At 46.7% G+C, this 12,737-nt stretch overlaps 2 protein-coding genes across 5 annotated transcripts; both read right to left on the bottom strand.

Moving 5' to 3' along the window:
- Nucleotides 1-413: 413 nt before the first annotated feature.
- On the bottom strand, nucleotides 414-5,156 carry LOC130194165 (GTP-binding protein REM 2-like). The gene is made up of 6 exons (XM_056415056.1): nucleotides 4,900-5,156; nucleotides 4,732-4,777; nucleotides 2,567-2,852; nucleotides 2,398-2,471; nucleotides 1,792-1,969; nucleotides 414-897 (listed from the first exon to the last, which is right to left on the bottom strand). The coding sequence occupies exons 2-6, from the start codon at nucleotides 4,768-4,770 to the stop codon at nucleotides 608-610; spliced, it is 867 nt and encodes a 288-aa protein (XP_056271031.1). The 5' UTR covers nucleotides 4,771-4,777; nucleotides 4,900-5,156; the 3' UTR covers nucleotides 414-607.
- Nucleotides 5,157-5,925: 769 nt separating this feature from the next.
- Nucleotides 5,926-11,736, bottom strand: nrl (neural retina leucine zipper). 4 transcript variants are annotated; one of them, XM_056414777.1, is made up of 6 exons: nucleotides 11,544-11,734; nucleotides 9,713-9,984; nucleotides 9,187-9,466; nucleotides 8,760-9,038; nucleotides 7,354-7,569; nucleotides 5,926-7,255 (listed from the first exon to the last, which is right to left on the bottom strand). In XM_056414777.1, the coding sequence occupies exons 2-6, from the start codon at nucleotides 9,877-9,879 to the stop codon at nucleotides 7,109-7,111; spliced, it is 1,089 nt and encodes a 362-aa protein (XP_056270752.1). In that variant the 5' UTR covers nucleotides 9,880-9,984; nucleotides 11,544-11,734; the 3' UTR covers nucleotides 5,926-7,108. The 4 variants fall into 4 exon arrangements, with proteins under 4 accessions (XP_056270752.1, XP_056270749.1, XP_056270751.1 ...); XM_056414774.1 differs by having other exon boundaries at nucleotides 9,187-9,984; nucleotides 11,544-11,736; XM_056414776.1 differs by having other exon boundaries at nucleotides 7,354-7,536; nucleotides 9,187-9,984; nucleotides 11,544-11,736.
- Nucleotides 11,737-12,737: the final 1,001 nt, after the last annotated feature.

Below are 12,737 nucleotides of genomic sequence, written 5' to 3'. Positions count from 1 at the left end.
TATCTGACAATTTGTTTTAATTTAAAATAAAAGCGTGTTAACTTCCTGTGATCCATTAGTTAAAGAACTGAACTAGAAGAACATCTGTGTACGTCTCCCTGATCCCAGGTCTCCATGACAACTGTAACACGGCAACCATCGCTCCACAAACAATAATCTTTGTCTTTCTCTCTCCCTCCGCTCCGTCTCTCATTCTCTGGAAGCTCAAACCACTCTCTCTTTTTAACGTTTTTTTTCTCCTTTTTCTGCTCGCTGCCACGATTCACTATTTTACCACTCGCCATCGCCATGGATACGGCACGGCGTAAAATGAACATCGACAATAGTCTCTTAAACCGCTCGTGTGTGTGTGTGTCAGCGTCTCCTCGTCAACAACAAACGGAGACAGAAAACGGACTTTCTCTAGACTCCCACAAAAAAAAAAAAGCAATTTATTGATCTACGGCGGCGTGATAATGTGTTACAGTTTATCTACACGTGCTTATGTAAAATCTCTCCATCTTCACTTCGCCATTGTCTTTCCGTGGATACGCTACACGACACTCTCCGGCGTTAGCGATCTAACCGTTAAACCCCGCCCCCTCTCCGCCCTCGGCGACGCCCACAATCACAGGGCCCCCAGGTCGTGGCACGAGCGTGACTTCTGCCTCAGGAACTTGCCCACCTCCCGGTCCCGCGGGTAGCGGGGCACCAGGCCGGACAGGAAGCGCTTGGCGCGGGACGTGATGCTCTCGCGGCCGCCGCCGTTGGGGTCCTCGCCGCCGGTCCCCGGGGCCCAGGGGGACTGGCCCCGGGCGAGCCGCACCGCGCACTCCAGGAGCTCCGGGGTGCGGTGGTCTAGGGAGGCCGAGATCTCCAGGTACAGGCAGTTGAAGAGGGCGGCGCTGGTCGTGGCCTCTGAGGGAAGAGGGGGCGGAGCTTAGAGGGGGAGTCACCGTATACGGGGCGGAGCCATCGGCGTATCGTCGCGCCACAATAAGAACGCTGGCGCTTAAGCGCCTCCTAGTAGCGGAGAAGTGACACTCGAGTTTCCCCATAACTACGCTCGGTGCTCTACGTGCAATATCGTGTATTTTTACAGAAGGAAAAGCCGTTGCTATGGATACGAAAGCAAAGCATCGGACTCGTAAACAAGAAGGAAAACTGATTTAATCGTCCGCGGCCGATACGATTATCTTTAACTTCAACTTCCATTTTTGTTAGTTTTTGCATTTATTATCACACAGCGTCGACTTTTAGGGTTATTTCTCAATTGTAGGGGGTGGACAAAATAACAGAAACACCTTTCAGTCGGATGTAGTAAATGCCATTCTTTGGGAATGTTCACCTTGATCAGATAGTTGTAGTTAATATTGTTATTATATGACCATAATAAACGTGAAAGAATACGATTCACGAATATATTGATGCACACAAAATGTGTTGTTAAATAAATGTAAAAGATAATGTGTTTATTATGGTTGTATAATAACAATAAGTTTGTTGACCATAATCAACACATTTTCTTTTACATTGATCTAAAAATAACCCCTACTTCAGAAATATACTCGTGAATCGTATTCTTATCGTATAGATTTTTTTCACATTTATATTTAAAGCAAAACTATTTGCCTTAGAGACTCATGTATTCATTAATATTGAGACTCATCTGAATATCATGATTTGGGTTTAAATGAATCTCATAATTCATGCTCTCTTTCCTCTTTCTATTAGTCAGTAATAATTAATATTTAGATAAATACTGTGAGTTTCTTTGAGTGTGAATGAGAACACGTGCACAGAGCTCCTCACCTTGGGCGCTGACCTCCCGCGTGCGCACCAGGTCGCTCTTGTTGCCCACGAGGATGATGGGAGTCTGCGGCTGCGTCTCCCGGAGGAGCAGCCGCAGCTGGGCGGTCCGGTGGAAGCTCCGCCGGTCGGTCACCGAGAACACCAACACGCCGACCTCGCAGCGCAGCGCCGACAGGTCCTGAGCACCGGGGAGAGAGGCTTACAGAACGCTGGGAAGTACCGTGAATATTAAACGATAAGACGTGACAGTAAAGTACCGTGAATATTAAACTATAAGACGTTACAGTAAGGTACCGTCAGTTTTTTTTGCAATGGTAAAATTCATAGTTTAGTGAATATATAATATATTATATAATATAATACATATATATATAATATAGAAATGTAATATATATAAATATAATATATATATTATATACATATATATATATAATATATATATATGTATATATATTATATGTATTATATATTATATATATATATATTATACATATATATATATAATATATATGTATATATTTTATATGTATTATATATTATATATATATATATAATATATATAATACATACATACATAGCTCAGTGAAATGCGAGCAGTTGGCTCACCTGTCTCCAGTTGTCAAAGATAATGATGGCGCTCTCCTCGTCGTCCACGGTGACGGCGCTCACATGGCCCTCCCCTGAGGAGAGGCAGAGCAGAGGTCAGGTCTCACCTGGCGAGGGATTCACCTGCGGCGGCGGCGAGGCGGCGTGAGGCGGCGGCGTGGGGCCGCACCGTCAGAGTCCACGGACGCCGTTCTGTCGGTGTCCCCGGCGAGGGCGATGGCCAGCGAGGACTTGCCCACGCCGTTCTGCCCCAGCAGGGCGATCCTCAGGGGCCCGTTGGGTCGGCCCTCCACCACCAGGGTCGGGGGGTCGACCGGGGCCGAGGGGCCCGAGGGGCCCGAGGTCCAGTCACAGTCGTCGTGGACGGCTTCCCCTCGACGGAGCTGGTGCTTTATGGGCAGAGGGGTGCTGCCCCTACGCACCGCCTGGGTGCTGGACAGAGTCATGCCTTCACACTGGAGGAGGAGGAGGAGGAGGAGGGAGGAAGGAGGAGGAGGAGGAGGAGGGAGGAAGGAGGAGGAGGAGGAGGGAGGAGGAGGAAGAGGAGGAGGAGGAAGAGGAGGAGGAGGAGGAGGAGGAGGAGGAGGAGAGGAGGACGAGGAGGAGGGAGGAGGAGGGAGGAAGAGGAGGAGGAAGAGGAGGAGGGAGGAGGAGGAGGGAGGAGGAGGAAGAGGAGGAGGAGGAGGGAGGAGGAGGATGAGGGAGGAGGAAGAGGGAGTAGAAGGAGGAAGAGGAGGAGGAGGTATGATGTCATTAAACTTGGACTGTGTGAAGACGACAGACAGGAAGTGGTCATGTGATCGATGTAACGAGCATAAAGTTCATCTCTACTCGTCTTCATGGCCTTCAGATCCACGAGCAGAGAGCAGTTGATTGGATGAGTTTTGTGGGAGGGGCTTGTGAATGTAGAACGTCGAAAAACGGCCATATTGGGCGAATTGTTGTCGCGCCCCCTAGTGTTCAAATCACACGGACGTCTGTGAGTCACGGGAAGAGATGAGAACGCATGAGCATTAAAATACAAGACGATTAAATATTAAATATTAGGGCTGTCAGTGTTACCGCGATTAATTTGGCGCAATTAACGCAACTTTGTTTACTTCCGGTGTTTGTTGAAGTTTTTACACTCAAACCGAGTGTCAAACCGCGGCAGTACGGTTTAACACTGTTTCCATTTTTAAAACAATTATTTCTCCGCGAAAAATCAGTTTAAACTCGTGGATGAATCAGTCGGGTCTCCCCCTCTGACACACAGAGGAACGGAGGGGCGACGTGTTGGGTGACGCGGCGCGGAAAGAACTCGTCACACGAAATCTTCACCGTGATTTGTCAATCCGTTTGTCTGTCAACATTTCGGGAAAAAAACAACCAATGAACACTCAGTAAATCACAAAGGACCTCCCACCTCACAGGTGAGGCTCATTAGCAGCCTGTCAGTCAGAGAACCAGAGAACACGGCACCAGGACAACTGAGCCTCATTGAATAGAGCTGAGATTGTTCTGGAATGTGTGATGTATAACACGTGGGTATGTGTCATATGCAAACGCCTTTAAAAGGTGAATTTACATTTTTTTGTAAAATGTATAAAATGAGCCCCGCCTCCAGAGGGTTAACGTGACATATGTGAATGTCAGTCAGTTACCAAGGCCACTGGTTCTGCTGTTCAGTGGTAAAGATGACAGGACCAATGGGGTCTCAATATACTTTTTTTTTTTACTAATCTGATGTTTCACTGAAGAAACAATTTATCATCCACGATATTAAATACCTCGCTGGCACTGTATATGTAGGAGCCTCTTTGAAAATACAGCTCTGTGTGAAGTTTGGTCTTTAAAAAGAATGAACTTTTAACTTTTAACTCTTAATTGCGATTAATTAGTTAATTTTTTAAAATCGATTGACAGCCCTATTAAATATACATCATCCTGCAGCACAGCAGGTGTTACGGTGTAATAATGCCCCCCCCCCAACCCCCCCCCCCTCCTCCAGTTCTCCTGTAAACACACGACACACGACCTGATGATCATAAACACTCACATCAGAGACAAATACAAAAAGCCGATTAGAGACGATTTAATGAACAAATAAATACATATATATATATAAATAAATAAATAAATACATATATATAAATAAATAAATAAATATATATGTATTTATATATATAAATATATAAATATATATATATATATTGTCCCCATTTAGACAAACATTGGATTTAGTGATTAAAACGAGAACATTACCTCCTGAAACAAACACACACACACACACACACACACACACATAGACACACACATACATACACACACAGACACACACACACCTCCTCTTACCTTGGTCGCCTTGGTGTCTTCAGGCTCATCTGTCTGCATCTGCAAACTGAAAACGACTCCTTAATGACTCATCACCCACTTTATGACACCCTCCTCCTCCTCTCCTCCTCCTCTCCTCCTCTTCCTCTCCTCCTCCTCCCTCAACCCAAACACGGTGTGATCTCTCACCTGTCACACGGGCTCTCCACAAAGTAACTCTCGTCTCTCTTTCTTCCTTCTCTCTTTTACTTCTTCATTTGGCTCATATGCTCTCTCTCTCTCTCTCTTTCTCTTTTTCTCTTTATCTCTCTCTCTCTCTCTCTCTCCCTCTCCCCGTTATCGCACCCGTCTCCTCAGGTCCAGGTCCGGTTCGGGTCCAGGTCCGGTTCTGCAGTCAGCGCCGTCATTCATCACCGAAACGCTCCTCCGGACTGTACCTTCTCTCTTTCTCTCTCTCTCTCTCTCTCTCTCTCTCTCTCTCTCTCTCTCTCTCTCTCTCTCTCACTCTCTCCCTGCGGAGTGAAGCGTTTTATTGCTGCTGCAAAGGTGCGCGCAGCTCTGTGTGTGTGTGGGGGGGGGGGGTGATGGTGTGTCACGAAGCTCTCTGCGGTGACCCCACCGAGGAGGAGGAGGAGGAGGCGCTGCAGGGCGCGATATGGACAACAGCCACCAGGGCGCGGCACCGCACAAGTCTCCTCCTCACTAATTGGCTCTATTTGTGTGTATGCGTGCGTGTGCGCGCGCGCGTTCGTGTGCGTGTCCTTGGGGATATTCGGTGTGTTCCGGTATTCTTCTGGCAGACAGGGGCGTGGCAACCTGCTCGGTCTCCTGTTCTTATGATTCATGATATGAAGTCACCCTCCCCCCCCCCATACACACACACACACATACACCCCCCCCCCCCCCACACACACACAGCCCCCCCATCCCCAAGCAGTGTGTTTGGAGATGTTTTCTGTCAAAATGCGAGCGTGCCCCCCCCCCCACACACAAAGCCACAATGGACCCCGGCAGTGAACGGCCGGGGCCGCTTTTGTAGCCCCTAATCCCGGTCCCTTTATCCGGGGGTGGGGGGGGGGGGGGGTGGAGATGAGGTCATCCCAAACAGTGCACACCCAGGGTCACTGCCTCACTATAGGGACAGAGATAAAGAGAGAGGGGTGGAGGGGGGGGGGGATGAAAGTACCGATGCTCAGAGAGAGAGAAGGTCAGAGGGATGTTTACTTTGTTTATTTATTTATTTCCTCTGCCGTCTGAACACACACTACAACCTCCGTACCGCCCCGTCGCTTATTTATGAATTAATTCTTTTTGGGGGTTGCAATAAATATTAATTAATATCTCTATTAATACAAAATAATAAACTGCATAGGAAGGTAAAAATACACGCTATAGTGGAATAAAACCAGTAAAAGGGGCCAAAACATAATAATCATTAGAATCAGTAAACATAAATAAACAATAAATACTGAATAAATAAGTAAAATAAATATTTATTTAACCTATACACCCAAACAAAAATAAATATAACGCTCGAATGCATCACCCCTGCAGTGAGTCATGGGACAGCTCACACACCTGTCTCCATTCTTTGCATTCAAAAAAGTTTGAATCCCTGCATCCTTAGCCCCGCCCCCCCCCCCCCCCAGTCCAGTTCACACTCTACCAGCTCCTTGATTGGTTAAAAAAAGATCAAACAGCAAGTGATGGCTAAACGTCACTCTTTAGCACCTGGAAGACCCCACGAGAGGCTCCTCCCACTTCCTGCTCTCTTCTGGATTCATTCATTCACAAACACGTCGTCAGGCAACTGTGAAAAAAGAAAACCCGCCCGGCGTCCACGGCACGCCGAGCGGCTTCATGTAGAAACACACACACACGACTACACAGGGTGAGCCTCACACTCCTTATGGAGAGCATGACGCAGCTATATGTGTGTATATATATATATATATATATATATATATATTCATATATATGTATGATATTCATATATGATATTGCATAGATGAAAGGCTCAGCAGTGTCAGGGACTATTTTAATGCAAGATAAAGCTTGTTTCTTCTTCTTCTTCTTCTTCATCGTCTCGTCTATCGAGTTCTTTGGTGCGACTGTCGTTCACAGTGAAGTTTAAAAGCGGCGAGCCGAGTCTCACCCGCCGAAGTAACGGTCGATTCCTCTTTAATCACTCGGGAGTGGATCTCACAGTCACACACACACACACACACACACACACACGCATACACACACACACACACACACACACACACACACACACACACACACACACACACAGTCTTGTTTCTCCTTCCCCAAGTCTGATTACTCATCATTGATTGCTCTCCATGCTGGTTTCTCATCCCTTTCTTCCTCTTCTTCCCCTCCCTGGGGGCGGAGCTCAGAGGAAGTAGTCCGGGGGAGAGGAAGGGGGGTTCCCCCCGCGGCCCGGCGGGGCGGCGCCGGTGCCGAGCAGCTTCTCGTAGCGGGCCTTGTAGGCGTCCCTCTCCCTCAGCACCCGAGTCAACTCACACTGCAGCTGGTCCAGCTGAGGGGGAGAAGAAGGCGTGTTGTTATTCACCGCCGTGCGACGCACAGGAGGAGGAGGTTCTCTCCGGGGTCGCGGAGGTCGCAGAGGTCGCGCACCTGTTGCGTGAGCACGTGCTTCTCGGACTCCAGCGCGTGGCGGTGCTGCAGCCGCTTGTAGCGGCAGGACTGCGCGTAGCCGCGGTTCTTCAGCGTGCGGCGCTTCTGCTTCAGGCGCACCACCTCGTCCTTGCTCACGCCGCGCAGGTGTCGGTTGAGCTCGCGCACCGACAGGTTCACCAGCTGCTCGTCGGAGAAGCGGTCGTTGGCGCCGCACTGCCGAGCAGACGGAGGAAACACACGGCGGGAATGAGCTGCGACTTAATGCTGAGTGGCATTGATGAGTAGGACGAGTGTGAAGTGGATTCAACATAAACATATGACTGGTGGACTCCAGGGGAGAATGTGTGATACTAATGAGCTCTAAAGTGACCTTCCAGTGGAAAAAACTAAATAAAATGCTTTCTAAAGTGACCTTCAAGTGGAGAAGATTTAATAAAATGCCCTCTAAAGTGACCTTCCAGTGGAGAAAATGTGATAAACTGCCCTCTAGAGTGACCTTCCAGTGGAGAAAACGTGATGAACTGCCCTCTAAAGTGACCTTCCAGTGGAGAAAATGTGATAAACTGCCCTCTAGAGTGACCTTCCAGTGGAGAAAACGTGATAAACTGCCCTCTAGAGTGACCTTCCAGTGGAGAAAACGTGATGAACTGCCCTCTAAAGTGACCTTCCAGTGGAGAAAACGTGATAAACTGCCCTCTAGAGTGACCTTCCAGTGGAGAAAACGTGATAAACTGCCCTCTAAAGTAACCTTCCAGTGGAGAAAACGTGATAAACTGCCCTTCTAGTACAGAAAATGAGATGCACTACTGGCTGACCAAATATGGAGAAAACAGGCCTTTTTATTCTGTTCCTCCCCTCAGACGGGCCCTGATTGGTGGACATGGTATGTGTTACACTGTGTGTGTGTGTGTGTGTGTGTGTGTGTGTGTGTGTGTGTCAGGGGGCACATTTCGACACCACATGTCCATAATCTGTGATGTAATCTGATAAGTGTGTGTGACAGTTATCAGGATTACACACGGCAATAATAGACGATATTATCATAATGAGCTCATCGCTGAGCTCCAGACCACGAGCTTCATCCCACACCTCGTTATATTAGGAATATATTATTAATGTTAAAATGTCTGTTTTTAAACACATGGATATCTAAAATGTATAATGTATATATAAAAAAACACATTATCTTTATCTTTCATGAGAAGAACTCCATGTTCAACACACGTGTTATTAACACTTATTCATGATTATAACTACGTTATAAAGCAGTTATTACATGTGTGTGTGGCTCTTATTCTTATTCTTACACATTAATTTATGTTTTTTAACGTAACAGACGAATAATATATAATAATTTGTCTTAATATATAATAATTTGTCTTAATATATAATAATTTGCGCACCTGATGGAGCTGCGGGTGGTGATGATGATGATGGTGGTGATGGCCGCCATGCATGGGGTGGTGCGGGTGGTGATGGTGATGCTGGTGGTGATGAAGGCGCCCCTGGGGGCTGAGGGGCTGCGGGTAGGCGGCGCCGTTGGCGAGCGACGCGGCGCCGGACGGGTGGAAGACGAGCGGCCGGCGGCACGCGTCGGACCCCTTGGGGCACGAGGTGTCGGCGCCGCTGTCGCTGCCGGAGTCGCCGAGGTTGCTGCTGGAGCTCTGGGACAGACCTGGGAACTGGAGAGAGGCGGTGGTGAGGGGCGATGAAGACGAGGAGGCGAGACGAAGACGAGGAGGATAGACGAAGACGAGGAGGATAGACGAAGACGAGGAGGATAGACGAAGACGAGGCGGCGATGGAAGAGGGCGGAGGTGAGTGATTTACCTGCGAGCCGACGGCGGCGGAGTTCAGCAGCGCCTCCACGGCGTCCTCGCAGCCCAGGAAGCCGGCGCCCGGCGCCCGGTCCCGGTCCCCTCGCTCCGGGGCCCCTCCCAAGGCCCCCAGCAGCGTGGCGGGCCCCGCCGCCTCGCCGACGCCACCGAACTGCTGCTGCAGCGCCGCCAGCCAGATCAGGTCCTCCAGCGAGGCCGGCGCGGCGCTACCGCCGTGACCCGAGCCGCCCTCGGCGGGGCCCTGCGAGCCGGAGCTGACGCCCGAGGTGAAGCTGTTGGAGAGCGACAGCGGGAAGCAGATGGAGGAGGAGGACGACGAGAGGGAGGAGGAGGAGCCACAGGGCGCCGGGCGGCGGCGCCGGTCGCCATCGTGGCCCTCGCCGACGCCCGGCGAAGGCGGCGGCGAGTCGTCGTACGGGCTGCAGCTCGGGCTGGAGTCCCTCGGGGGGTGCTCGGTGTACGGCGAGCCGGAGGGGGAGGGGAGGTGGGGGAGGAGGAGGGAGGAGGAGTTGGCGTACCCGCACGGCGGAGGGGGCGTGTCCGGCTTCACCTCGAACTTCAGGAGGTCAAAGTCGTTGAGGTACTCCATGGCGAGGGGGCTGGGGGGGAGAGAGGACATGGGGAGGGAGGGAGGCGACATGGGGAGGGAGGGAGGCGACATGGGGAGGGAAGGAGAGGAGGACATGGCGAAGGAGAGGACTCTTCTAGTCTCGGGGTCGTAGGTCCTCGGCGACAGGAAGTGGAGCGGCGGTGAGCTTCCTGTGTGAGAAACGGGTCCTGGTCTCTGGTCCTGGAGGAGTGGAGAGTGAATAAAGGCACTACATTACCCACAATGCAACGCTACCACAGACTGTTGCTGCCGATGTGATGTGGTTAATTGCCGTGTAATTATCCACTAAAACTTTATAGATAAACAAACATTACTAAGAACAGCGCTCTGGTTGCCAGGTTGGGGAGAAATCCTCCACAATCAAAATCTGTTTAATAAACTCTTTATTTAAGTCTTAAACATGTTAAATGTATTAATGTAACGTTGGTGTGTTTTAAGTCAATCATCACTTAGATGTGTGTTTAAAATATATTAATGAGTGTGTTGTTTTTAACCTTTGAGCCCCTAAAGGGGGATCAGCCCAACATATGAACATGACTTTATTACAGGGAGGTTTTATATTAAGTCTCTATAAAGAATTAAAGAGCTGCAAATGATCTCAGACCAGGTGAACATCTCCAGTTAGAGGAAACGTTGAAACGTTTATTCGGACTTCATTCAACATGAATAGACGGTGTGCGTTCTATTAAGAGACTAATCTGCAGCCCCCCCCCCCCCACACACACACACATTATACACATACACACACACATTATACATACACATTATACACACACTTAAAGGACTATAAGCGCACACACACTTTCTGACATGCTTACAGATCTGAAAAATGTCATCTCCTCCACACACACACACACACACACACACACACACACACACACACACACACACACACACACACACACACACAATACAACAGATATAACATAATATTTCTAGAAAAATCTCCAGTCTCAGAGACCAGATCCAATTATCAACAAGTTCAGACTTTAATCCATAAACATAGACACCCTTATATATACGTATATAAATATATATATATACGTATATATATGATATAATTGTATATATATATATATATATATATATATTTATACATATATTTATAAATATATATTTATCAGATAAACATTTTCAATACATCTATATATGTATATATATACATATATATATACATAACTATATAAAATAATATATATATTATATACATACATATATATATAAATATAAATAAATAAAATATACTCTATACATTCTATACATATCGATATATATATATAAATAAAAAATGATATACTATACTATATATATATATATATATATATATGGATATAAAGCTATATATATATATGGCCAGAGCGGTTAAATAAAAAAAGCTGCTCTTGATTTAAAGTCAGATTCAAGATCAAAAACTTCATGAAAACAAATAAAATAATTTGTTTTTCCAACAACGTTCTCACCGGTTCCCCTCATGACCTCCCTGACCCGGTTCTCCTGACCCGGTTCTCCTGACGGGCCGCAACGAGAACCCAGGAGGGACCGCTCGTTATAAAGGTCTCCCGTTAGCTTCAACCCGGGCCCTGAGAGGAGAACTACCGGGCTCCAACGGAGGCCTCGGACCGGCCTTTGGGCCACAGAGGCCCCGCAAACCAACAGAAAGAGGCCAAACACACACACACACACATGAGAGAGAGAGGAGAGAGAGAGAGAGAGAGAGAGGGAGATGGAGTGACTCTTACCGTGGGTCATGGAGGTGGAGGATGGCTTTGTGCTCTCCTGGACATCCCCACCACACACACACACACACACACAAATAATCAACTGACCGGGTTGACTGACACGTTTGGAATGGAGATGCAGAGGGACCAGAGTGTGAGTGTGTGTGTTTGTGTGTGTGTGCGTGTGTGTGTGTGTGCATAGCACTCTGTCACTGAGTGCCACTGCCCCCTTTCTTTCTCTCCCCTCTGCTGCAAATCCCTGTTTGCAACAATCCCCTCTCACCCCTCTCTCTCTCTCTCTCTCTCTCTCTCTATCTCTCCCTCTCTCTCACTCCCTCTCTCTCTCTCTCTCCCTCCCTCATATCCCTCTCTCATGGTTCACAGGCCTTGTCACACTATGACAATGTCTCTCTCGTTTTTTAAAGTTCTTTCTGTTCCTCTATTCTCATTTAATTATTATTTTCTCTCATTCCGTTTCTTTACCTCTCTCCTTCTCTTAAAGCAACATGCATAAGCGTAATAAAGACACATTATACAGGACTGTCTCAGAAAATTAGAATATTGTGATGAAGTTCTTTATTTTCTGTAATGCAATTAAAAAAACAAAAATGTCATGCATTCTGGATTCATTACAAATCAACTGAAATATTGCAAGCCTTTTATTCTTTTAATATTGCTGATTATGGCTTACAGCTTAAGAAAACTCTAAAATCCTATCTCATAAAATTTTAATATTTCCTCAGACCAAGTAAAAAAAAAGATTTATAACAGCTGAGTGTTTGTCAAGGCTCAGGAAACCCTTGCAGGTGTTTCGAGTTAATTAGACAATTCAAGTGATTTGTTTAATACCCTACTAGTATACTTTTTCATGATATTCTAATATTTAGAGATAGGATATTTGAGTTTTCTTAAGCTGTAAGCCATAATCAGCAATATTAAAAGAATAAAAGGCTTGCAATATGTCAGTTGATTTGTAATGAATCCAGAATGCATGACATTTTTGTTTTTTTAATTGCATTACAGAAAATAAAGAACTTCATCACAATATTCTAATTTCTGAGACAGTCCTGTATATATATATATATAATATATATTTATAATATTATATATACATTTTATATATATTTATATATATTATATATATAGAAATATATTATATATCTCTATATATATATAGAAATATATATATAGAGATATATCTCTCAATATATATAA

Source organism: Pseudoliparis swirei, chromosome 5 (assembly GCF_029220125.1).
Source record: "Pseudoliparis swirei isolate HS2019 ecotype Mariana Trench chromosome 5, NWPU_hadal_v1, whole genome shotgun sequence".
Taxonomy (NCBI): domain Eukaryota; kingdom Metazoa; phylum Chordata; class Actinopteri; order Perciformes; family Liparidae; genus Pseudoliparis; species Pseudoliparis swirei.
The sequence above is the reverse complement of the archived record's forward strand: the minus strand, read 5'-3'. Positions and strand labels throughout refer to the sequence as shown.